This window comes from Chinchilla lanigera, unplaced genomic scaffold (assembly GCF_000276665.1).
Source record: "Chinchilla lanigera isolate Chin_1 unplaced genomic scaffold, ChiLan1.0 scaffold00070, whole genome shotgun sequence".
Lineage (NCBI taxonomy): Eukaryota > Metazoa > Chordata > Mammalia > Rodentia > Chinchillidae > Chinchilla > Chinchilla lanigera.
This window is the reverse complement of record NW_004955471.1, coordinates 1,185,032-1,212,807: the sequence shown is the minus strand read 5'-3', so window position 1 is coordinate 1,212,807 and position 27,776 is coordinate 1,185,032. Positions and strand designations below refer to the sequence as shown.

Below are 27,776 nucleotides of genomic sequence, written 5' to 3'. Positions count from 1 at the left end.
AGTTATCCACGCAGCGATTTTTTCTTTCTTCCTTAGAGCAGTATCATAATGTATGGGTACATCATACCACATTTCATCTACTCATTTGCTAGTTGATGGTGACTTGGATTATCTCATGATTTGGTCTATCCTGAAAAACGCTGCTATGAACATTCAGGCCAAAGTTTTTGTGTGGAAGAATGCTTCATTCTGTCTTGGTAATAGACTTAAGAGTAATATGGTAACTTTATTAAAACAAATTGCTTGCTTAGAAAATTGCTATTCCGTTTTACATTCGCACCAGCAACATATGAAAAGCTTCAGATTTTCCACATCTCTCTCAATACTTGTTATTATTTGACTTTTCAATCTAGTGTAAATTAGTATCTAATTGTGGTTTTAATTTCAGTCACCTAATGATGTTGTTGTAGTTTATATCTAAAATACTTTTCTGCACTTTGCCTGCACCAGTTGAGCTGGTAAGATTCCCTTCAATACTGTGAAGACAATGACAGTTTTTTACTTTTAATAATAAACTTCCCAGCAATATGACAGTGAGGTACATTTACCACTTCCCAGTTATGTGTATGAGTAATTTCATTCCTTTTTGCCGTCACAAATCTGGTATTAATTTCCAGAGAGGAACTTTGTTTTGTGAGGGTGTGGATTTTTGCACGTGTGTGTGTGTGTGTGTGTGTAAGAAACAGTCATCTCAGCTTTCTTTCTACCATATGGCTTTAGGCATCTTTCACAAAAAAATGTAAAACAATGATTTTATGTTTACCAGAGGTAGGAAAACAAAAATTTACCCTGAACTTCCTTTAGACTACCTCTTATCTATCTCACCAGTACTCTCCCTTGTGTACACTGCCACCTGAGAATGTTTCAGATGTTAAATAACTTCATGCAGTATGTAAAAGTGCTAACATTACAGTGACTGAAATTTGGAGAACTTCTAATTGAAACAACTCACTGCAAGATATAATTCTTCTACCAGACCTATACATTACATAGCACCATTTCTCTTAATTATTTTTGATATTTTGCCCATCATATAGTGACTTGCTAAGCTATTTATTTAAAATCCTTCTCGGAAATCTCACAGTTTGAGAGTGAATTGTCAAAAACAATTAATAAAAATGGTGGTATATGCCCTTGACACGGGAATAGATCTTTCCTAAAACGCTGCTTTTAACTGAATTTAATTTGAAGTCATCTCAAGAATTATGAAGCTATTAACTGAACGACTCCCACAAAAGTAAAAACATTGAGAGCTTTAGAATAAGTAGGAATACAGAGAAAATTTTCCTTCTCATGCATGCTATTATTTTAAATTTTTAATATTTCATGGAGGAATATTATCATATTAACTGTACTATAATGTACAAACATTTATGAGATTGTTACAAGTTTTTCTTTTTTCAAAACCTTCCCCAAGACAAAAGAAAAGAGAACAAAAGAGAAGTTTCTAAGGAAACCTGAATTCTTCTAGGCTCCTTTTTTTGCCATGAGGTAATACTATGTGTGTGACACGTCCGACTTTTTGAAATGGGTAGCACTCACCGTCTTCCTGTTATAACTGGCAAGACATCATTAGATTTGGCTTCAATTATTTTAAATGCTACTTTCTTCAAATCAGAAATGCCAACAGCCATGTCCTCTAGCATTCCAATTTCATCACCTAAACAAAGGAAAAGGTGTCTCAGTACAAACATACTATTTAAAGAAAATGTCACCAGCTACTATACTTCTCTGCTGGAATTTGTTCTAGTATTTTAGTGAACAAGCTTCTGAATACAGCAAATCCATTCTACACACTTTTCTTCATAGGCTGAAGGTTTTCATCAGCATAAAATAGGACCCCCTTTAATGGACTCTGCAAGACAATGCACCCTTCAGAAAAAAAGAATGTACACTTTTGCTAAGCAGCCAGAGAGAGACTTTTAACCCTTTTAGGAAACAAAACATCATGCAGATGTCTTTTCTTGATAAGACTGATATTTTATTTCTAGAAACAAAGAGACAGCTGAATTGATGATCACTGACACATGCTCGTGGGTCAGTATATACTGACAAATAAAGCCTGAGGAGGAAATAATTAGATTCTATATTAGCACTATCCAACAGAAATAGAATGTGAACTAAATAAATGTTACATTTTCTATTTGTGATCCTTTTAAAAGAGTAAAGTAAACAGATAAATTAATTTTAACAATACAATTTACTTAATCTAGTATATCCAAAATGCCATTGTAACTGTATATCAATATACATAAATTTTCCTACTCTTTGATTTTGAGTATGCATGACTAGAACATACTGATATGAACACATTTCAAATGCTCCAAATGCAACTCAGTGTACTGTTTGTGTTGAATACTGCAGTTCTAGATCTTACAGTGCAGATCTCAGACTCCACTCACTGAAACTATTCTGGCAGAGCCTTTTTTATTATAAAGGAGGCCAGATGGTTGCTCAGGAGTCCATCTGAAATAATCCATAATTCTATTTTCAAAACATAATGGGAGGCAAAAGAAGTGAGAAGGTGAATGACTACAAAAGCTAAAAGTTACATTAATTTTGCAATACTTGGTACACTGAAGGTTTACTTACTGTTAAGATTACCTGAGAAGGTGATGTTTAAATACCCTTCTGAATAGGATCGTGATTTTTAACCTGCACTAAAGCAATACTCACTGTATGTGCTTAGCAGTCCCTCATACTGCACTATCAAGCCCACCGTGTACAGCTGCTGTAGGAATTCAGGGTCATGCAAACTTGTATGCAGTTTGATGATGAATCCACAAACCAATCCAGCAAGCTGAAAAAAAAAATTGAAGAAATTTACTGGGGTCAGGAATGTTTTTAGTTCAATTTTTAAGTATTTTAAGACTTGAGACATTACAGATTTAATCAAAAACTCTCAAGTGTGCATAACAAAGCTACTTCTATTTATACAAATACATCAAAATAAGTTGCAGTCTTTGCCTCAGCAAGGCAGTGTATAAAAGGCTTAGGAAAACACCACTGGAAAAGGATAAACATATGGACTTTGGAGTCAGAGTAATGGGGCTTCAAATCCTATGTGTACTATTTCTAACAAAGAAACCATAAAAAGTGATTCAGCGCTTCCAAATAGTGTTACTGGTATTGTTTACACATGTAGAAGACAGAAGATAGCATATACTTTACAGAATCACTGAATGGACATATTTTTCAGATACAATGAAAATATGTAAAAGGCACAGCAAACTGTGTGGCACCTGCTGAATGCCAGATGCCATTGGACCACTCACCCCAGGAAACAGTATAACAGAAAACAGTATTTTTGGTTAAAATGTTCCCTTTGTCTGGAATATCTACAAGGGGAGCCTTTCCATCTCCTTTCCATGTGCTCCGTCTGTAAACTCAACCAGGGTGGGTGGAGGCAGATGAGGACCAGGTTTGCATTAGCACAGCCCTTGTGACAACCTTGTGGCATCATAAATAGGGACAAAGGTCAGCAAAGAGATGAGTCCATCCGATCTCCTCCTCAGGCTTTGCTGCAATGGGAAATTATTCTATATACAAAATCAGTGAGTATCGTGAAAACTTGGGTTCATGGGGGAAATGAATAAACAAGGAGTTGCAAACAGATCCCCCTTGACAACTCCTCACCTGCTGCCTGCAGTGCAAGGCAGCAGCCCCTCCCCTGACAGGGAAGGGCCTACCCTTTCTTTCACAGACTCCGTGTCCTTTTCAACAATATGTATATTTCAGAGACTTGGCCCTCTCTTTTCAGAAAGAAAAATAAATGGTATTCATGAGTTTGTCAGTCATAGTCATTATGAATAAGAAAAATTGGGCACCAAAGCCTTAAGAAAAGCACCTCTTTAAAAAGAAAATTGCCAAAAGAAGGACTCTATCATCATCAAATAAAAATCTGAGTGATCCAGTGCTGTTCTGTACAGTAACAAGAACCAGGACCTACTGCTTGACTGAAGACGATATCCCTTCTTAGAGTCAGCATCAGACACTGGGGCAAGCTGTAGGCAAGCTCTTGCAGCAACACGAATGTCATGGACTGCTTTGCGCGGCTCACCACTTCCCCCATGCAGTCCTTCAGGGTGAGGATGAGGGGGTGCAGCTGTTCATACCAGTCTTCTGGAGGAGGGGGCAAGAACAGTGGGACAGGTCAGTGAAGGTCTTGAATTGGTTTAGAACCAATTTATTATTTTTAACAGTGTACTATAGCATACGTACACTTCTTGTGTACTACTAAGGATTCACGTGACCATTTAATCAAGACATGTGACATTGGATGGATTAACAAATCCCTAGTAGATCAGTAAAGTACAGTTCTGGGTATGACTGTGCAAGATTAGCATGTGAACCAACAAAGTATGGTGAGAAAACACATCTCGATGTGGCTAGCACCACCCAATAGCTTGGAGACTGGGTGAAATATTAAAGGGAAAAAAGAAGAAGGTGTATCTGCTTCAAAGAGCTCTGGTCTTCTTCAGTGGGTCTGTTCTTTGCTGCCATCATCAATTTCCAGTTCTCTAGTATTTTCAGCCTGCCAACGCAGACTCAACACTAGTGACCCTTCATTGAACTTCCAGGACTTTGACCTTGAACTAGTGCAGCTGAGTCCTTGTGCCTCTTGTTCTGTACCTTCTATCTCCTTGGGCTGAGTAGCTACTGGATCCTCTGAGCAGCTACTGGATGGACAGATGCACCAGACTCTCCTGCACTGTGTGAGTGCACTGCAGACTCTCCTGCTTCTAATCCTGCAAGCCTGCCTGATTCAATCCCCTTGCATCATCACACATATATTTTCTATTGATTCTGTTCCCCTAGCAAACCCTAACTAAAACAGCTTCATAATGATTAGATTGGAAGATCTCTAATTCTGGTGACTCTGCTGAACTCTACAAGTCTATAGTCAGTCAACCACTGGATCTATGCACGTGGATGTGTATAATACAGTTACAGTAGATCTCCTTTGCTAGTTACAATAGATCTTTTCTATTTTCTGGGCACTGCCTTGTGTTAGCGGATGGTGACACCAAACTATTCCTATGCTGGGAACAGAAATTTTACTAGACTTCTTTCACAGATTCCACAGTAAGTTGGACATTAAATTAGTTCTACTGGTGGGATAGTCCGTCAGACACTTATCACTTCCCGGTGCTTTGCCCTGGCCCATCATCATCTATTACTCTTTCTCAGACCACTTTTTTGCCTTGCCTAACAGACCTCTCTTCCTCCAGTCATATCTCTGCTCAAGCTCCTTCTCTATGGTGTTGCTAGGAGCTTTCCAATCAGTTTGAATCTCACTGCATTTACTCAGGTCTGATTCCTTACTTTATTTTTGTTTTGTTGTTTTTTTTTTTTTGGTTTTGGTTTTTCTCCGGTACCGGGAACCGAACTCACGACCTTGCGCTTGCCAGGCAGGCGCTTTTGCCGCTGAGCTAAATCCCCAGCCCCTGATTCCTTACTTTAAATATAAAAATCATAAGGAAACAACAAAACCAGAAAGAAAACAAAAACCAAACCCAAACAAACAAGCAACAGCAGCAGCAGCAACAACAGCAACAACAGCACGGCAAAGCATGCAGAATGAGTTGCAAACTTACAGAAGATTCACTGCTACCTGACCTCTGCCTACTTGTCCGATTCTATCTCTCAGAATTCTATTTGCAGTCTTGAGGCCTGGGCATATAGAAAACATGTTTTCCTAAAGCTTCTCTGCTCTTTCATCTTGGTATCTGTCTTAGTCACTTTTCCATCTCTCAGGCATAATACATAACACTTGAACTCAAAGGAACTAAGGTGTATTTTGGCTCACATATTCAATTAATGGTCAGATGGCTCCAAACAGGATACATCATAGCAGAGGGCGTGGCTGAGCAAAAGATGTTTACATCATGGTAGCTGGAAAGCAGAGAGCGATGGGCAATGGAGACAGGGGGACACCTTCTAGGTTGTGACCCCAGTGACGCCCCTTTATCTATCCACCTCCCAACAGCAAATCAGCTATGAACTTATCAGAGGTCTGATCCACTATCACATAGAGCACCCCATGATCCAATTGCTCTACACATGTATGAGACTTTTGGGCACATTTTATATCTAAACCATCACAGTATCTTGGTAAATCCTATTTCATCTTCTAAAACACTATTTCTGTATTTCCTGGTAGACATTTTATCTCTTCTGAGCACTTAATTCAGGATCTCTCCTCCAGAAGTCTTCCTTGATATTCCCTATTCTCCACCCTGTTCTCTGACGTTTGGGTTGAGTTCAATTCCTTTTGCACCTCCTATCCTTACTACTAAGACTACTCACATTCTAATTTTCTCTGAAAGGAAGGCAGCTTACTGAGGGAGAGGAATTTACTTTTTTATATTACTGAATTTGCAGAACTTAGCACAGTGCCTAGTACATAGCAGAACCAGAAATTTTAACTGAATGGGTAAAGGTTATGACAAATAGCAAAGTTTTTACACATATAGACAAGTATAAGGAAGCAAGTTTTTTTGCAGTATTCTAGATTCAAACAGCTTTGCTTCAAACAAGATCAAAACTGGCAAGACCTGTGTTATGTATATGCCTAGGTTTCTAAAATGAATCAATACGGTGGTACCTCAGCTCATGAACTTAATTCTTTCCATGATTCTGGTCCCAAACTGAATTAGATAAGAACCAAATTAAACTTCCCCATAAGGTCAGCCTTGGACCTAACTTCTTTTTTTCTTTTAATCTTTCTGAGACAGGGTCTCACTATGCAGTTCAGGCTGGCCTTGAGCTCACTGTCTAGCCCAGGCTGATCTCAAACTTGCAAGGATCCTCCTACCTCAGCCTCTCCAATGCTGGGATTATGGGCATGTACCACCACGTCTGGTTTTGGACCTAACCATTTTTGATTAAGTTCTTGTTGAATGTGAGTGATTTGAACCATTAATAACTAGTTGAGACCTTGAAAGTGCTATAGAGAACAATGAAAGGAATCATAATCACTGTTGTGCCATATCTACTGTCACTGAATTATTATATACTGAGGTGCAAAGACTAGATGAAATAAACCAAAACTGTAGAAAATATAACATATGATCTGAAGTTAATAAAAACACATACTTTTATTAACACACTATGCAAACCCCTGTGTGATGCTATAATACAACATACATTAGGAACATTAGGGGTTATTTATTTTTAAAACATTATAGACTTAAGTGTTATTATAGATATAAAAAATGGGAGAAAGAAGCATTAAGTGAAGGCCTATTAAATCTGTAATCATTTAATGAGGAGGACCCTTATGTGCAGCCTATGATGAAATATGACCAATGTTTTAATGTAAATAAGCATTTGTTAATTATTAATTCTAATGTCACCGGCACACGTAAAGTGGAAAATAGAGGTACATCATTTATTTTCATATAAATAACATCAGTAGACACCAAAAAGAAATATCACATATTTTAATATATTTTTCATACTTTCATTCTTCTCTCTCTTTCTCTCTCTCTCTCTGCCTCTAATTGTTGTTGCTAATATGAAATGGAAGATTAACACACACACACACACACACACACACACACACACACAGAGGAAAACACTAAGAAAAAATTCCAGTAAACTGACACACAGATGTAGATGTCAAAAAAATAGCAGATTGCAAACCAACTTCTTTTGTACTTGGTTCTGTAGAAATCAATTCCTACTGAATTCCAAGACACAGAATAAAGCCTTTGTGCAGTAGGTGGCACTGCTCCATAAGACTGCACAGAACTGCTTTGTCACTCATTCTTCTCAAGGAAACAATTTTCATTTTTTTGTATCTTCACATAACTCCCCAACAGCACCTATCCATTGTTTCACCAGCTGGTATCATACTGTCCTGTGCCAGGAGGGCAATAACTTGGTCATGAGGTGATGCATGCCCTACTTTGAAAACAGAACATTAACTTAGGTGTTCACTTTTTCCCCTTGAAAGGTACTAGGTGATAATTGAAATCATATGCAGCTGTTGGTTTCTCTTAAAGGCTTTTTAAAGAAGTAAACCTTGTATGTTTTATTATCAGCAGGATAATGTCCTTACTCATGTCTAAATCTGTCATTACACCCTTTTGCTAGTAGAGTCTTTATTACAAATTGCAACCAGAAAAACCAAAGGGGAGGGTATAGAGTGTGTGTATGCGAGAGAGAGAGAGAGAGAGAGAGAGAGAGAGAGAGAGAGACAGAGACAGAGACAGAGACAGAGACAGAGAGAGCCATAGACAGTGATAGAGAGATAGAGAGAGAGTCTAACTCCTAGTCCTATTAGAATAGAGGTAGAAATATGGAAAAAATAACACACTGACATTCTAAATCTACAAGCAAATTATTCTTTGGTATTAGAAATATTCTAGTGTTTCTATTTAGCATATATGTTATGGTTAAGTTTAAGGAAGATGATAATATAGGAAGTATTCATTGTGAATAAAAAATCATGTTTATGCATGCTATGGTCTGGGACTGAGATGTCCCTCAAGAGCTTGTATACTGAAGGTTTGGCCCCTAATGCAGCATTTCCAGAGGTAGTGCCTTCAGAAGGTGACTGGACCACAAGGGCTCTAACTACATTACTGGGTAATTCCACCGATGAATTCATAGCTTCCCAGGGTGTTGAAAGGTGGTGGAAACTTTAGAGGTGGGGCCTCACTGGAGGAAGTAGGTCCCTGGGAGTTTGGCCTTGTCCCAGCCACACCCCCTCTTTCTGCTTCCTGGCTGCCATAGTTTTCACCCCTCTTGTACTCCTTGCCATGATGTTCTGCTCCCCAAAGCAGGTTCAGAAACAACATGGCCAAGTGACCATGGACTGAGCCTCTAAAACTATGAGTCCAAATAAATCCTTCTTCCCTTAAGGTGATTTTCTCAGGTATTTTGTCATAGCAGCAAAAAGCTCACTAAGGTAAAATATCTTCAGGAGAACAGTAAGATTAAAATAGTACCAGTCTACTATGGAGAAATATAAATGACAAAGCTAAAGACACATATTTTCTCAAAAGAAAAAATTAAAGCCCCCAGTAAAAGGAAATTGCACCGAATGCAAAGTGCCATAACTACAGATTTGCTTCTCTAACAATACTCATGTTTTGAAATAAACACAATGAAATATGACTGGCCAAAGAGAGGTGGGGTCCATTCATAAGTGGTCTTTTGCTACAGTGAACACTCTAAATATTCTCATGAAGGAACAGAAAATGGTTTAGTTTTGTCTGTAAAGATGTTTTTGGGGAAAGAGAAATGCTCCATCCCTCAACAGTCTTGAGAGTGCTGTTATTTGTTCCTCAGACCTGCATCCTACCATATACCACTGTTTACACGGTGTTTGTTTTATCCTCCAGATAAAGCCGTTTTCGGCTTAATGATCAAAGCAGGATTAAGTTTACATTATCTGGTAAAAGAAATTCTGAAACAGGCATACATCCACTCTTCTGTGTTTAGTTTCTTCAAATTTTAATGAAGACTTTACATTTGTGCACACACACACACACACACAGCTAGGAAGTTGTGCAGCTAAAAGCACACACACCGTAATATTGTCACCACACCAATGCCTCTCACACAGCTCATCAGCCTTACAGGCACTTAAATGTGATTCTTTCCCTGGGCTCCTTTCGATGACAGAGGGATATATGAGGAGAATGTTTTAGTGTCTCTATAAAACCTTGCTGAGGCTCCTTAACCCTGAGACCAACAGGCAGAGCCTTTCCTCAGGAAAGCATAAGATGCGCGTGGCTTCGCTGAGCTTTTCTTGAGCTTTGTAAAGGGAGTTGGAAATCATCCAAGCAGAGCTCTGTTTTCCAGCCCTTCACTGGCTTCCCTAACATATTCAAGAGAAGCTCGCTGAAGGATTCAAAGAATGACTGCCGGGTGCCCCCTCTCCTTCTCCACACACCATCTATTTCCTGTACAGGATGTTCATGTCCTCTGAGCTCAATGGCTCTTATGTTACTCAGGAGAAAAATAAAAGAGCCAAATATCAACCAACTGTAGCAGCACATAATGCCTTCTTTCCAATTTCTGAGCCATTTTTTTTCTCAGGTGTTTGATCTTCTTTCCTCACTTAAAATAATTAACTTCACAAAAGCTTGTGGCCATGGTTATTTTTGTTATCACAACTTTTCAGACACAGAAAAAAAAAAAGGAGAGCTTAAACATTGCACTTCAATTAAACGTTACGCAAAGAGGTAGAGAAAGAAATAATTCCAACGCAGAGAATTCACCTAGGGAAGATGATCAACTGCAAAATCAATCAGGGTGTCCTAAAACAGTGATGGTGAACTTTTTCAAGATGAGTGCCTAAACTGCAACCCAAAACCCACTTATTTATTGCAAAGTGACAACACTGCAATTAAATCTGAATCCTGAGGTTTTAGTTCAGAAAACAACTCATACATGAACATCTTTTGTCTTTAAAGAAAAACAACAGGTGTGCCACGAAGTCTCTACCACTGGCCTAAAAGAAGGGTGACTTAAATTCCCAGTGGCTTAAGGTGAACAAAGGCTAGATGCCCAGCCCGGACAGGTTTTGTGTTTTGCTCAAACAGCAGATATCACAGAAATGATAATGAGTTCAGGGCCGTGGGCAGAAGAGAGAGACATCAACAGCCCAGGTCATAAAACTGTTGAGGACTTCCAAGTACCTATGCCTGACATACTCCAAGATATGGCCTCAAGGTGCCATTGGAAGGGAGATCTCTGTCTTGTAGTACACTTTCAGAATATGAACATGATTGTAAGCTTCATCAGTGTGCAGTGGAGGGTCCAATTACTGATAAGCTTTCCACTATAGCTACTTTATAGTTAAACTTTCAATGACTACGATCACATGTGGTCAACTTGCATCATGGACCCTAGACACCTGCACATAGTTTTGTTGTTTTTTTTTTTTTTTTTTTTTTTAATTTTGTTTTTCTGGTACCAGGAATTGAACTCACAACCTTGTGCTTGCCAGGTAGGTGCTGTGCTGCTGAGCTAAATCCCCAGCCCCGACACCTGCACATAGAAGACCTCTACATACCCAGACAAATCCCAAGATGTAGCACACAGAAACCACGTTAATGCCACAGAACAGATGAATAAATAGGGATTAAATAAGGTGCTAAGGCTTGGCTGCCTTGAATCTTCCCCCTGGCCACCCAGAATACTCCCTTCCATGTCTTCCTGATCTTTTCTTTATCCATATGACCCACACCCTGCCTGTGATCCAGGAACGAAGAGCTCTGTTTACATTTACCTTATCTTCACAAATGCTAACTCTCTTCCATACATTATCCACTCTACTAATCAGCTTTTCTCCCTATATACTACAATAAAATACCTGAGGTGATTAACTTATAAAGGGAAAAGCTGTACTCTGGCTGTTTTGGAGGTATCAATCCAAGACTGTGCAAAAGCTGTACTCTGGCTAACTGTTTTGGAGGTGTCAATCCACAACTGTGCAAAGCCATGGCTCTCGGTCCCTGGTGGGCATCCTGGATGAAGTGGTAGGGAGTGTGTGGGGAGCAAACTGCTCACCCATGGTCAGGGAGCAAAAGAAGAACAGCAAAGGATCAGGGTCTCACAATCCCCTACAAGGTCGCCACACCCTCAGTGACCTGAGAACTTCCTAGTAGGCCTTACCTCTGAAAAGTTCCATGAGCTCCCAGTTAAGGCCATCCTAGGGATCAAGACTTTATCCTATAATCCTCTTGTGTGCACTCAAGACTCAAACCATAGCAATCTCTCTCTCTCTCTCTCTCTCTCTCTCTCTCTCTCTCTCTCTCTTTTGACTTCCATCATGAAAAATATACTTATTCACTGAACAAGCAAGTTGCTTATATACAAGATCCACAGAATGGTATAGTAAGAGGTATAACTCATGACCTCTGCCCTCTAGTAACTTAAAAATATAGATGGGAAGGAATAAAGCATAAATTAACACTTCTAGTTTACAGGAGTATGATAAGTACTATAAAAGTTGGAAGGGTCACAAAACAAGTTTGGAAGATAAAAGTTTAGAGGCAAAACAGATCTTACCTAGTAAGAAGACTATATTCCCTTGTGGTTGAGGTATTTTCTCCACATATATGAAGCAAGTCATATATGAAGAAACTTGGGAGAAGGCCGCATGGACTGTAGGTAGTAAACAGTCCAAAAGGGATGCCTCGTTTGCTGGCACCAAGTCCCAATAAACAAACGCATGAATGGACTAGAGGGAACAAGAAGCAGTGTTGGGAGGAAGAAGGGAAATGACAGAAAGAACTTTGGGACTCAAAGATGGTCGGGATGAAATTAAAGTAAGTGCGAAGCCTGGAGCCATGAGGAAAACAATCAGTGGAAAACTTGGTGTGTGCAGTTGCCCAAGTGAGGGTAAGGAATGGAGGCAGGCAGGCAGGGGTGGCGAGAAAAACGGGGCTGCGGAATATGTTTGAAGAGTCTCAGCCAAGATGTAAGGCCATTTCTGGACGTGCAAGGAACAAGGTGGAGCAAGTGAAGCAAGGTTTATGGTAACCCTGGGTGGCAGTAGCACACAAATACTATAACTTCCTCTGCCTCTACCACACAGCAGGCCTCCGTGCCTCAGTGATATGCACCCAAAGCACAAAGATGTAGTTTAAAAATCTAATCACTGTAGTGTCCGCTGGGGTAGGCGACTGCTCTTGGCACCTTCCAGATGGATTAGAAATGAAAGTGCTACTCAGTTCATGGTAAACTGCTATGAAAAGAACAAAGGAGGCCTTTTTTTTATGTCATGGGAACCTTGTTTGTTTAAACCCTGCCAGCCTGAGAACACAGTGTCATAAAACTTCCTAGTCTGGGTCTTGGAAAAATAGCTAAGGAAATGCATCAACTGATATCCTGTTACACTTCTCATTTTGCACCAAAAGTTGAAAGCCTTCAGTAAATTCTGCTAAGACAGTTTCCAGGAACGAGATCCATTCATCAAACAAGCTCTGTGTTTGTTATAGCACAAAAGTTTTGAATTCAGGTTATGCTGGACATAAAGACTCACATTCCTTGGGCATATTCTGCCTCGTGGCTGTAAGTAAACTATAACCTCAGGACTGGTCTGCATTAGGCTAGGTTTTTAAGAATAGCTACATAGGTCATAGGTCATATGGGGACCTGAAATCATCAATATATCTACATTAAAGAGCTATTGTCATTTAAATATTGTGCAACATCTAAGACTTAAAAAAGACAAGTAATGGACATTGCTTTTGTGAAATTAGAATGCAGGGAACCAGAGGGAAAAGGCATTACTATCTCCACCCTGCAGTGAATAAGGTTAGCGCAATACTGTTCTAGTAATGTTCAAAGCCAGGGGAATAGAGTATACCAATTTTTTCCTATGAATACAATGGAGCTGCATGTATAACAATTTAACTTATAAATATTAAATAAGTAGGCATGCAGCTAAACACAGTAACAGTACATTTCTCAGGCTCTGCATTCAATAATGAGATGGCCCAAAGTCTCCTGAGAAGAGATACTATTCCCCTTTTCTTCTGTTTATTCTAGATTCTCCTTGGTGTGAGAATCACAGCAAAGTAATGTTTCAAATGTAATTACAAATCTTAATTTCCAAATGCAATTTTATAGTAAATGTTAAGACACACAAGCAATGATCAAAATATACAGTGAATTTTAAATTTAAAAATATTTATTAAAATATGTTATATACATGGACCAACTCCCTAAAATGAATGTGATTATTATGTACTGTAAACATGTATTAATAAAAAATAAATTGAAAAAACAAAAAATTTATAGTAGATACATTTCCATTAATCCCTCTAACTTAGAACAGTTTTCTTATACTTCTTGTCACTTGTGAAGCAGTTCTGGAAATTCTCTTTGGTGAGTATGTAACGTGTGGTCATACACACAGCGAATGCTGCCGCTGAGTGTCATCCAACAGGAAGACTTGTACACACATTACAGTGTATCCCCACCCATCTTACTCATTGACTTGCATCTCTTCCCTAAAGTCAAAATGATGATGAAAGTTTAACATGGTGGAGCCATTCAGGACATTGAGACAGCCACAGCACAAGTAAAGACATTCATGAAAGAGGACTTTCAGAACTGCTTCAGAAAATAGGGAGAATGAAGAGATAAGTGTGCTTGAAGCAAGGGAGTGGGGTATTTTGATGAAGGTTAATGGCAGTGTGTCTCTTATTGTAACATATCTTTTAGGATTTAAACATTACCCTATGTTTCCATCATACTTTTGGGATTGATTTTCATAAAATTATCACAGCCTATTAGAAATTAGCACCTGCTAAAATTGAACATGGTGTTAAAAGGTGCTAATAAAAATGGTTTGTACCAAATAAGATTAGGAAAGCCTTTCTCTTGGTGTGGCAAGTGGGTTAGGAGAGCAAGCTCTGGAGACAGTCCCTCAGTCTGGGAATCCAGGCCTGCCACTGGGCTAGAGCTGACAGTGCTCAGGTATTTCCATGCACCTCTCCATTTATTAACTGTGAGGTACTCTTATGAGTGTTGCAAGCATTAAATGCAATTAATGAATGCAATATTTTCAAGGCAGATTTTAGCATGATAAACAGTTTGCAAATGGCAGTTTCTATGAAGAACAGTTGAAATTATCACAATTCTACATGCTACCCTACATCGGCACACTTGCCAGCATTTTCTCTATATGCCCTTACTTCTCTCAGATGTCTGAGCATGTACTGTTTGTTCTCTAGCTCAGACCAGCTCTTCTCTCTGTGTACCAAATCTTCCCCCTTATTGAAGTGGGTGTATCACTCCAAAACTTTTCTCCCTCTCCTTCCATATTATCAATATTTCCTTTTCTAAAATAGGGATATTATCAGCAATGAACATGGTGGTATCTCCTTATCTTTAAGAGAAAGAAAAACTGTCTTGACCCTACTCCTCCAGCTTCTACCCTATTTCTCTTCTCTTTCACAAACTCCCCAAAGGAGTTGCTTCCCTTGGTGTGTTCAGTTCCTTTTCTTTATCTTCCTGTAACACGATCCACCAAAGTTTTAAAACCTACCTACCTCATAATGTCAGTGCCACCAGACACTTCTACAGTGCTAAAGCCAAAGTAAGCTCTCAGTCTCATTTCAGTCGATATATCAAACTCTGCTTTGAGGGTATCATTTCCTCCTTATTCCCCTCACCTCACTGGTTGTTCCTTATCCAAACTCTTATTGGTTCTACCACTTCCTTCTGCCCTATTTACACTGAGATGCCCACAGGTATAATCCACAGGTTATTTACCTTCTGTGTGTACATTCAATCCCTTATGGATATTATTCATCCTCCTGGCTCTAAGTACCATCAATTTGATAACAATTCTCAAATCAGTATCTTTATCCGGAACATGTCACTGCAATTCCAGCTTCTTACATCTAACTGCGTGCTTGATATCTCCATGTGAAGCTTAACATGTTCCAGATGAATTTATACTCCTTTCTCAAGACCTGCTCCACCCAGAGTCTTCATCAAGTAATGCAGAGCTCTCTCACCCTTCCACTTGGTCCAAACACAAACCACTTTTCTTGAGTCCTTTTCTCTCAATCTCCTATCAAACCCATCTAAACACTTTGTTGGAAACACCCTCAAATAGAAGTGGAATCTCACTATTATTTCTGTGCCCTCTACTATGATGTTCTTAGGCCTCTGTCGTGTTCTGTGCATATGACTACATTAACTTTCTAACCAGTCTGTGCATGGTTTTATGCTCTCTGTCTAAAGTCTGATCTCAACTAGATGTTGATAGCTACAGTTGAGGTTGATCCTTTGCTCAAAGCCCTCTAACTGTTCTCCAACTTTCTTAGAGTAAAATCCAAAATCATTACAAAGGTCCTCTGCAATCTTCCTCCAGTCACCTCTTTATCATTGTTGTTCTCTCTCCTTCATCTTTGTTGGAAGTAAACTGGCTTCTTCATTGTTTCCCGAATGGAGCTGCACACACATCCCAGCTGTTCCAGATCGCCAATCTCTCCTCCCCGAGACAGCCGCCTGGCCCTCTTCCTCACCTGGTGTCTGCTTAAACATCACTTTCCACATAAAGCCTACATTCAGTGCTCCACTAAACTGAAATCCCTGACTGATAACCTCATTCCAAACCTGCTCACTTCTCCCATAACTCCTGTTGTTATAGAAATATTACTTTTTACTATGTAAATAATGCTCCTATTTTTGTTTTTTAAGATCTATGTGACAAAGATACAGGCTACAGCAAGTGTTTTGTCTGCTCTGTTCAGTGTTTCATGGACACTATCTAAAATTGTGCCTGGCAGAGAGGAGGTACACACATGAAATGTGTTGAATGACATTTAAAACTGTGGCATCAGGGGCTGGGGATTTAGCTCAGGGGCAAAGCGCCTGCCTGGAAAGCGCAATGTTGTGAGTTCGGTTCCTAGTACCGGAGAAAAACAAAAACAAAAACAAGAAAAACAAAAAAAAAAAACCTGTGGCGTCTTCTTTACCATCACAAAACTTTAGACATGGAATGCTTTTTGAAATTTTTAGATGATCTTTAGTTCACTGTAAAAGAAACAAGCTCAGAGAATTTGAATGATTTGCCACAGGCCATGTTGCCAAATATGTACTAAATTGTGGATTTGCCAATTATTCTGCCCCTTAGTTCATGTTCATCTGTTACATCATAGTTAATTACACAAGGTTGCTTTTGTTTGCTTTTTTTTTTTTTTTTTTTATACACGACTTCCAAGGGCCTCCCCACTGAGCTACATACCTATCCATTTAAAACATTTTTTCTTTTCTTTTCGTCTCTCCTTCCCCCCCACTCCCTTCCCTCCATCCTCCAGTCCTTCCCTCCTTTTCTTTCTTTCTTTCTTTTCTTTCAATACTGGGTCCTATTCAAGAAGCAGGAAGCAAATTTTTTCATTTTTCCTCAGTATGGCTCTGGGTGAGCTTTCAAGGTAGCTGGTCATCTCAACTTGCTTTTTTAAGTCATACTTTCTTGGGCACGGGGACAGTTGCCTACAAAGCCTCAAAGGTCCTCAGTCTGACCTGATTCTCCAGCACCCACACTGAGTCCCCTTGGCAGGGGGATTAAGAGCTAGAATGAGGAGATCAAATTGTATCTGACTGTAGTTTCTAATTCACAGCCACTGGCACCATTATCCCTACTGGATTCACTAACAAAACATAAATATAATAATAAAATTAGTAGGAATTTTAAGATGGTAACTCAGAGAATGAAGCCCAGAGTGCAGGACTCTTCTGGTTTCATAAAGCCAGGTTAAGGAGAATGTGAAGTTTGAGCTTGTGAGAAATGGAGAGGGGCAACCTCTGAAAGTCTAGGAAGGAAAAGCACTGCAAGTGCTTTCCCAGGGTTTGCCAGAGTCCTGCAGAGCTCAGTGTGTCTTGATCTTGAAGGATGTGGCGAGAAAGATAGATGTCCCGCGCCATGAAAGGCAGGTGGGGTAAAAGGATTTAAGGGCTTATAAAATAAGGAGAAAATGAAGCAAGCAAGTGAAGTATTACATATCACTGCTTGACAAACAATTAAACACCAAGGGGAAACACAAAGGCAAACCAATCCAGATAAAACACTGTTGTTAAAATTTAAAGCTTTGCTTACAAATATTCTAATCCAAGATTCTTTCAGATGTTTCAATCAGGAAACACACTACCTGGATTAGAATACTTGTTCAGAAGCCTACCAGCTCTGTGACTTTAGACAAATTATTGAAGTCTCATCTATAAAATGGGGATAAAAACAGAACTTCCCCCACAAGCTTGTCATGAGAGGGAGAATGAGGCGGAGGCTGGACAAATGACTGCCACACACATGTGAGCACTGTTGAATATGAGCTGTGAATTTGATTATTACTACTCTCCTGACACCTTGGCTTGATATTCAAAGTGAAAATGATTTTCATCCCCTGGTATTCCTACACTTCAGCTGAGGACAGTCCACATGCTCTCAAGTTCTTTATTATGCATTGTGTTCATAGTTTCCTATTCTTTCTCTTTATATTTTATCCAGGTTAACCTATCCGCGGATGCCTCCCAAATGAATACTTCCTTTCCTATATCCTTTATCTTGTAAATGTTGTCTTTGAAGCCATCTAACTGGATGTCTCTTTTCAAATACTTTGTTCCCTCAGCAGACCGCAAGAACCTGGCCCTGGCTGATTATATTTCTGAAGACAGTGCCAGGCACAAGGTGGATGCTCAATACCGGCCGACTGAATGAATGAATAAATCTTCCTCTTCTCTTCAAAGTAAAACAAATTTAGCACATCTCTTCCATGAGGCTTAATGCCTGAATTACATACATGAGCACAAATTTATTAATCTATTTTTTAAGTATTCCAAGTGTATCAGATAAATAGCTAGGCTAGTCAATGAAAGATAAAAATATGGGACAGAGGAATCCTTCGCTTAAAGTTTGATTTATTATTGTTTGAAAACTGGGATGCATTTTACACTTGCTTGATCTTTGGTGTTAGTAAACTGTTGATAACCGTTGATAGATTACTAGTCAGTCTCTAGGAGCTGCCAGAGAACTACTTTAACTGGAGGCAGCCAGAGAAAAGCAAAAGATGTGGTAAGTTGAGTGAATTCTCAGATCCCAGGGGGAGATGTGGAATGTGCTTCACAAGTTAAAAGGGAATTATGAAGCAGGAAGGGCATGAGTGCCAAGGAGGAGCTCGCAAGGAATTCTAAGCAGCGACCAGGGAACTAATTCTGTGACCTGCATATATATTTACCTCCTTTGAAAGAGCAAGCAGGGATGACTTGAAGCCAGCATGGGATCATTAGTGAAAATTATGTCACAGGAACTTCATCTCTTTTCTGACAGGGCTTACAGCTGGGTAGATTTGGAAAAAGAATTCAGTGGCACATGATATTTGGCCTTTCACAGGGCGTATAATGAAACATTTGTGAAAGATGGAGAAACACAGACTATCCAACAGCATCAGTGGCTGAATACATAGCTGGATGAACACACATCCCCGGAGGGCAGGGATTAACAAGTGTATCTGAATGCATGCAGTGCTTTTTAGTGTCGTGCCTCAAGGACCTCTACTTAGCTCTGTGTTCTCATCATTTTTATCTATTACTTTTATGAATGAACAGGAAATGTGTATAAAATGTGAATAAAATAAGCCCGAGTGGGATAGGAGGTATGATAAATGAAAGAAACAAGTATTTATTAGAGTGTACTCAAGTGTTTTATACTGCAGTCATGAGATGAGACATCCATCTCTTCAAGAGAATTGAGATAGGCTGTCTGAACCTCATTGTGCTACTAATATTTCATGATGTCCAGCATGGAGCAGTGCTTAAATGCTGCTTTAATCTTGAGTAGCATGAAGAATAGGTCAAATTTAGCAAGGTTTATGAGCAGCAATAGAATCACTAGGAAAATATGGCAGTCCCAATAGCTAATGTTGAGCTTAGGTATGATTGATATTAGTAGCACCTAAAAGTGGGGAGGTGGACCTCCTGTGTTGCTCTGTAGTTACTGGAAAGCATTTGTATCATGCTTGTTCCTGAGGACTGCCTAGACAAAAATGAATGTTCTGAGAAAAGACACTGTTAGATGTGTTTGAGTGTGTTCTTTTGGAAAATGCCCAAAAGGGTGATGATTGTAAAAGGACATGATAGTTACTTTCATATATAATTTAGATTTAATGTGAGAAGAAGGAAAGTAAATTTGGTCCATTTATCACAAAAGATCTGGGCCAGGGAGTAAAATTAAAGAAAATGTATTTGGACCAGTATCTGGAGTGTGTTGAATCACAAAATAAAAATGTTTTCATGTAACTGGAGCTGCCCCTCATCAGCTAGGTGAAAATTGGCAAGGCTATTATAGGTCAGCTTCTTCACGTATTTTTTGGAGGTATAATTACATAAAGAATGATTTGCATCAAAATCTAAATTTTTAATATTCACTGATTTAATCACTGAATCTTCAATTTATTATGAAATTAAAGGCATGGGGTGCCAAACACACAGTAGATGCCTATAAAAGTGTTTACATGTGCTGAAAATAAGTAGCAATCTGCATTCATTAAACATACACACATATGTGCCATATATGGCTGGAACTGCTACTCTATTATTTATGTTCAACTAGTAGAAAAAAATTTACTTCTTTTGGCACTGTTTGTACTCATCCTTAAAAGAAATTTACACAGTGAACAAAAGATATATCATGAATCCTTGGTCTTACAAGAAGCAAAAATCCATCAAAACTACAAATCCAAAATAGTATTATTAAATTAATACACTATAAAAAGAAAAATCTACAACATGAAAAAGAGAAATGGCTGCAGGATATAGAGAATGAAAAGAAACTGGATAAGCAAAGTTACAGTTCAGAAGACTGCCTGTTCAAGCATGCTACATAAATACCAGCTAATCAAACACAAATTATAGGTGAAATATAAAGGTAAAGGAGAGCCATAAAGAAAGAAAAATTAGTGCAAGTTTAATTTATCCTATGAAATTTAGCAATATATCCTAATGTAAAGAGCAATGATCAAAATCACACCTAATGGAATAAAATTTTCAGACATTGATTAAAATTATTTGCAGAAGTTAACCTATCCAGAAAAACATAAATGATGCAATAAGAAAAGATTAACACAGGATGTGGCAAAAATGTCTCATCATAACTATCACAATACACATTGTAAAAGGTTATAGATAACTCCAATCACTCAGTAAATTCATTAATTAACTGTAAAAATGCAAAAAAAAAAATGTTTTTCTACCACAACTAGGGGATGAGAATATATAAGGAGCTCTTGAGGAAATATATTTTATTGCAAGAATGTCAAACTTTAAGATGAGCAGGAATTACAATATGATATTTTTCACTCAAAGGAGCAAGAAATAATTGGCAATATGTATGGCTGGGAAGACTGCAATTAAAATGATTATTGTAGATACTGGTAGTTATAATACTTATTGTTATATTAAAAAAAACATCAAAAATGCTTCTACTGGCCCTGATCTTGGCCTCTATATATTATTTTCCAATAAAAGCAACCAGGGTTCCTTAGAAATTGGTTGAATCTATAGCTAGGGCAACAAAAACACAAGATGAGTCTGGAACACTTTCTGTGCTAAACATTAAGGGAAAAAAGTATGAAACTAAAAGAATAGTGAGACTAAAAGTAAAGGAGTAAATACCTAGTAAAGGGTACAGAAGCCAAGAGCTCCCAGTGGCGAAGTCTAGAGGAACAACTGGAGTTCAATACAAAGAGCAATACTACAGGATTGTAAACCCAAGAATAAATAAGTGTATATGAACCCACACCGATATAAACAAATAACTGAATCAATAAATACATAGAAAGAAAGGAATAACTCTTCCTTCCCAAATGATTTCACTCCTTGCAATCTAACTTAAGAAGATCTGAAACGTGGCTGATGATTTAGACATTCAAAGATGCTTGTATGTTAATTATAGCCTTATTTAATAATTAAATATTTAAAATGGTGATTTTTCTTTTGAAGAAGTACTTTGCAATCATTATACCTGCATTTCCAGAAAATGCTTGAGAAAATATTTAAATACAAGATATACAAATATACATCTGTATTTAAAATATATGCTCCAGTGTGAGTCTGCACACATGCACACACATGTGTGCTTGTGTGTATAAACAAACGAAATGTTCAAAAGTGTGTTATGCTGCTTAAAATAAGATAAAAATAATGAATAATACTACGTTTTTTCCTTTATAAACTTCTCACATTATCACTTTTGCTAATAACATTTAAAAAATACTAGTTACTTGGGACAGTGGATCTATGTCTCAAATACCTTTATGAGAAATAGGTTGGCATATAGCAAGGATAAATACATGACTTTATTAATGTATTCAATTGTTTTTCTATTAGTTAAAAATCCACTATACATTCTTTTATTATATTGTTGTATGTGACAAAAGTCAGGGTAGAAACTGGAAGTGTTTTTCCATCTAATTCAGCCATCTAATCTTTGACAAAGGGGCCAAACTGGAAGAACGATAGCCTCTTTAATAAATGGTGCTAGAAAAATTGGCTTGCCACCTGCCAAAGACTGAAAATAGACCCAAGTCTATCACTATGCACCAAGCTCGTCAAAATGGATTGCAGATCTCAATATTAAAATATAAACACTAAATCTATTGGAAGAGAAAGTAGGTAAAAACCTTGAAGACATAGGGGTAGGCAGAGAGTTCATGAACAAAAACCAAATTGCACGTGAAATACTTCAAAGAATCAACAACTGGGACCTCATCCTACTGAAAAGTTTCTGTACATCTAAAGAAATCACCAGCAAAGTTAAAAAGAAAACCCACAAATTGGGAAAAATTTTTAGCTGACTGTCCCTCAGACAAAGGTCTTCTATCTAGAACACATAAAGAATTAAAAAACATCAACCTCCCATATTCAAAGACCAATCCAAAAATGGGCATCTGAGATGAATACACACTTCTCAGAGAAATACAAATGACAAATAAATACATAAGAAAATGTTCAACATCATTAGTCATTTGAGGAATGCAAATTAAAACAGCATTGAGATTTCATCTCACCCCAGTAAGAATGGCTATCATCAAAAAATCAACCAATAACAAATGCTGGCGAGGCTGTGGAGAAATAGGAACTGTCTACTGCTGATAGGAATGCCAACTGGTGAAACCACTGTGGAAATCAGTTTGGAGACTCCTCAGTAAACCAGGTCTAGAGGTCCCATTCAACCCAACTATTCCCCTTCTGGGTATTTTCCCAGGAGATCTGAAAACATCATATCACAGCGATATATGTGCATCCATGTTTATAGCAGGGCAATTTATAATTACTAAATTGTGGAAGCAACCCAAATGTCCATCCACTGAGGAATGAATAAAAAAAAATTGCAGTACTTTTATATAATAGAATATTACTCAGCTATAAAGAAAGATAAATTTGAGGCTTTTACAGGTAAATGGTCACAACTAGAGACCATACTCATAAGTGAAATAAACCAGACCTCCGTGTGTCAGCAACATGTTGTCTCACTAGTGTAAGAACCTGAAAGAGTGAATAAAAATTAGGAGGTACAATAGGCATTGTGAAATGAAAGGAAACTGCTCAAAAGTAAAGAGCAACTGGGATGAGGGAAAGGAGAAAAGAAAGAAGGAGAAATTATGTATGTATGTATACACAGGATAGCTAACATAGTTGTACTAGTGACTTCTATTGCTTTACTGAAAGGAACAGTTAATGATTACTTGTTTGATCAATATTGCATGTCTCTATTTGCTTTCCTGAGAAAAAACTTAGAAGATATCAATATGTAATACAGCAATCATTGTTAATTTCCTCCTACTTTGTCTGCAATTTAGTATTGCTTGTATTGTTCTTATGTTATTTTGCAAATGGATGTCTGTTTCTTAATATGTTTCCCTTCTTTTATTTTTAAAATAAATTTTAAAAAAGAGGAAGTATATAGTACTGAATAATAAAAATATTTCTATCAACTACTTGACTGAAGTCATCAACACCACTAGCTATGCAGTAGCATCTATGATATATTTAAATATATTTGAGCATAGGATCATTTATAAAACTATGTTACAAATTTTCTTTTAGATACCAATATCCTCCTCAACACATACTCTTCATGCAAGTGTGTAGTATGTCTTTAAATGCTTTAATGTTGAAATTATTTAGCAATATTTATGAAAAATATAGTATTTAACACATTTACATAGTTATATCTCTTGTAAAATATAAATGAAAAAACAAAATTAGCGTGTGATATGCTGTAATATGGGTCTGTCCATCAACAACACTGATTTAGTTGTGGCTTCTATATGTTCAGTACCTTCCATCTTGTTTTAGAGTATGTCCACACAATGCCTTTAAGTCACATAAAAATGAAGCATCTAATATTAGAAAGAACTTATCTTCCAGATAGTTTTACTTCTTTTTTTTTTTTTTTTTTTTTTTTTTTTTTTGGTACCGGGAACCGAACTCACGATCTTGCGCTTGCCAGGCAGGCGCTTTGCCACTGAGCTAAATCCCCAGCCCCCATAGTTTTACTTCTTAAATATCATTCTTATCATACAGGTACAACCTTCCAATAAAACATGATATCTAGATAAAATATGTAATTTCAAATCATTTGTACTTTATTCTCTTCAGTGAGATTTTGGGAAAGCCTCAAACAAACATTATAGCAATATATGCATATTTTATCTTCCTTCTGCTTAAAAATAGGTTTTCCAAATCTGTCGTCTGATAAAATAAATTACTTCTTTCTGGATACTGTCTACTTACCACATTTTCCAGAGTACAGCGGTGTCTGGCTCAGAGCTGATGGACAATATATGTTCTCTTAAAGAAAATTGAAACATACTATTTCTTCTTGGCATAGCTGCCGCCTTGTTTCATTTTGACTCATGCAAAGCTATGGAATTATACTAGATTCAATATCTAATGAAACTGATATTATTAAGCAAGAAAATCACTGTATACAGAGAGAACAATTAGTTGTGGACATAAGAACAGTAGGGCAAGTTTCTCACTTATGTAAATTTACAATAGAAAACGAGGGCCTACTTACATTAAAACAAATTTAGAAAACCATAGTTTGCAAATATGATTTACAAAGTGTTCCATTATGAATCAAGTGAAGAAAGATGGTTGTCTTATATAATTAAACTCCTGATGAAACATAAGTAATGGAAAACCAGGAAAACAAACTGGAGACACATAAATTTAATTTTATAAATATCCATAGTTTTTATGCCTCATTTTCTTAAAGAAAAAGAACAGACTTCAGAAGAGGAAGGTTGAGAACTAGTGTTTAATCTCTCCAAACACAAGATACCTCATACAAAGGTTATGTCAACTGTCATAGCAGTTCCTATTACATAATGAAAAGCAAAATTGGTTCTGTTAATTAACAAAAAATAAAAGCTATTTATGGGGACACATGTATGTACAATTAAAATTTTATCACACGTTAGTCAACCTGTTCATAAGTCCTATATTTGAGAGTATCTATCCACCCATTCTTTTCTCCACAGGCAAGCGCATATCCTCATAGACATATACAAGTATATGGCGTATACATATGCATAGACATATACAAGTATATGGCATATACATATACATAGACATATACAAGTATGTATGTATGCACACACATCCATGGACACCTAGTGTTATATGTTTTTGGAATAATGCACAAAAAATCTTCAGAATCAAAGTCACTTATATGTTGTGGGGATAATTCATAAAATACTTCTCAGAAGAAGGCAAGAAGTATTCTTCAACATCGTGTTCTGTTCAGGAACTATGAGAAATACCGAATCCTAATAGCTCTCAAGGTTTCAAAGAGTTAAGAATAGATGCTTGTTTGTCTTTGTAATAAGAACTTGGGAAAATGTGCAAAAGTAAATTAAACTCTGTCACACCCTTTAAAAAGAAAAAGCTGTTCTTCTTTCACGAAGGTTTCAATGTGGTAAAAGAAAAAAAAAAATGAGCATTGCAAGCAATTCTGAAAACACAACGGAGATGCAATTTGATAAATAGCCTTCCATCATCCACACCAGAGCATGGAAAAGCCTGCTATCAGCACTTTCATCAAAGGCGCTATTGTCTCCTCTCTTTCTATCTCATTTTATCATGACTTTCTCATTTTGTTTACTCAGTCAATGATTGGGGAAAAAAATGATTCCTTACCCCTTGGGTGAGATGAAATGGAGTCTGCTAGCGCAGGGTCTTTCTCTCCATCTTTGTCGCCGCCGCTGCCTTCGCTGGAGCCATCTCTTTCAATCAGTTTATCTACCATAGCAATAATGCAGTTCAGGCTCTTCCCCACATTGGCCCACACCCTATCCTGAAAAGAGCATGAGTATCACTACACGTTGTTATTGCAAAGACAAAGCAAAACTGAATGAGTCCAGGTTAGAGAAACAATGAGAAGAGCAGTTGCTAGGATGAAGATTGACAGACTAGCTCTAACACTCCTAGTAATTTGGTCAGATTATGCATATACGAGAAATCTATTTTCTCTTGATAAAGCTGAAATGAAGTTTTAACAGTCCTTTTAGGTTGTCCATTAATTTTGTTCTGTCATAAAAAGATGATAAACTCCTGTATATGATTAATTCATAATAGAGTATGAATTATGACATTTTAAAGTGGAGCTATATCTGTTTTATTTATCAAGACTTAGTAAGAAGCAACAACACCAAGATTTTTAAAGAATAGAAACCAGTTGCATTAGAAATTCTTTTTGTATTGTGGCAACAGTGCATCACATAACAGTTACTGCTGTAACCATTTTGAAATGTACAGCTTAACAGCATGAAGAACAGTCATGTCCTTGTGCACCCATCCGCCCCATTCACTTCTGGAACATTTTCCTCTGCGCAAACAATTCTGTACCCCTTGTACATGACTTCCCCATTAATTCCTTCCCCATCCCATAGGAACCATCATCCTTTCTTCTATTTTGATGAATTTGGCTCCTCTGTGTACAGAAATCCCACAAGTGTGGTCTTCACACCACCTCTAACAGAATGGCCTAGAGCAGAGGTGATGAACTTAGGGTATACCTGTTATTTGTTTTTCTTTTAAGACAAAAAGATGTTAATGTGTGAGTTATTTTTCTTTTTTGCTGAACTACAATCCCAGTGTTCAGGTTTAATTGCAGCATTGGTACTTTGTGATAAATAAGTGGGAGTTGGGTTGCAGTTGGAACACTCAGCTCTAAAGGTCTGCCGTCACTAGCCTAGAGAATTAATATTCAGATACCCGGATTCCACCAAGTCACTCAAAACCATTGGAGAGAACACATCAGAAATTGAAATGCTTTTTGTTTTTTGATGGCCAAGTCTGTTAATAGAAAAGATGACACAGGTAACAGTAGCAACACACATTTCTGGGAACCAGACCGACCGCATTGAGCTTCAGTTCTTCACCGGAGTGGATGGCCTGTACACACCCATGACCACAGTGTGGTCTCCCTTGTATGGTTCCTGGGTCAGCTGTTCACGGGGCTTCATGTTCTCTTGCTGCATCTCCTTCAATTCAGAAGCAAACACAGCTTCAGCTGAGGCTGAGGAGTCAATGCAGTTGGCCTTAATGCAAATCACCAAGTGTCCTCCATTACATAGGAAGGTGTGGGCATTCAAGGTCATGATCCAGATTTGATCTGGCTGGGCCATCTGAACAAAGATGGCATGCACTGTGATGAGCATGTGGTATTTGTGTGGCTGTTAGGCACCCTTAGTCACAGGAATAATTCTGGTCCTCTTCTTGGACAAGTTGATCAGCATGGTGGGAGAACTCAACTGCACAAGCCAGACCATCCAGGCCTATAATGTCAGAGACATGGGAGACTGATACCAGAGGCCATCCCGAAGAAGAGCATCTTGGCCCCAAGCTCAGCGTGGATCTGGTCCACACCACAGAAGATGGCTGCAGCCAGTTTGGAGCAGAAGGGGTTCCAGGCTCCGTACTTGATTTTGTCGTCTCCCTCTGACTCTCTTATCTCCATAAACAGATTCTCCAGGGACCAGATTCTTAGTGACTAGTGCATCCTCCTTTCCATGCCTAATGAAGGCACCCTTGTTCCAGTGAGGTTCCACTGTCACATTCCTGCTTGACTGGTTTCCTGTTTTTCCTCCCTGGCCATGACCAAAGTTGCCAACAAACTGGGAGCACCAGACTTGTGGAGTCAGGGACATCGCAACTCTACAAGCCATGCAAATTACTACTCATCGTAAAGGCAGGTTTCAGTCCCCACGGAGATGGCCTTGGTGGCTGAG

At 38.1% G+C, this 27,776-nt stretch overlaps 1 protein-coding gene and 1 pseudogene across 3 annotated transcripts in view; both read right to left on the bottom strand.

Annotated features, from left to right (window-relative positions):
• Inpp4b (inositol polyphosphate-4-phosphatase, type II, 105kDa) overlaps positions 1–27,776 on the bottom strand; it is a 353,691-nt gene that overhangs the window by 78,888 nt on the left and 247,027 nt on the right. For all 3 annotated transcript variants that reach the window (XM_005400857.2, XM_005400855.1, XM_005400858.2), the window contains 4 exons: positions 25,684–25,840; positions 3,950–4,122; positions 2,677–2,800; positions 1,543–1,660 (listed from right to left, as the gene is read on the bottom strand). In XM_005400857.2, coding sequence (XP_005400914.1) covers positions 1,543–1,660; positions 2,677–2,800; positions 3,950–4,122; positions 25,684–25,840 — 572 coding nt within the window. The remainder of the gene's footprint in view (positions 1–1,542; positions 1,661–2,676; positions 2,801–3,949; positions 4,123–25,683; positions 25,841–27,776) is intronic.
• On the bottom strand, positions 26,916–27,695 carry LOC102021433 (annotated as a pseudogene).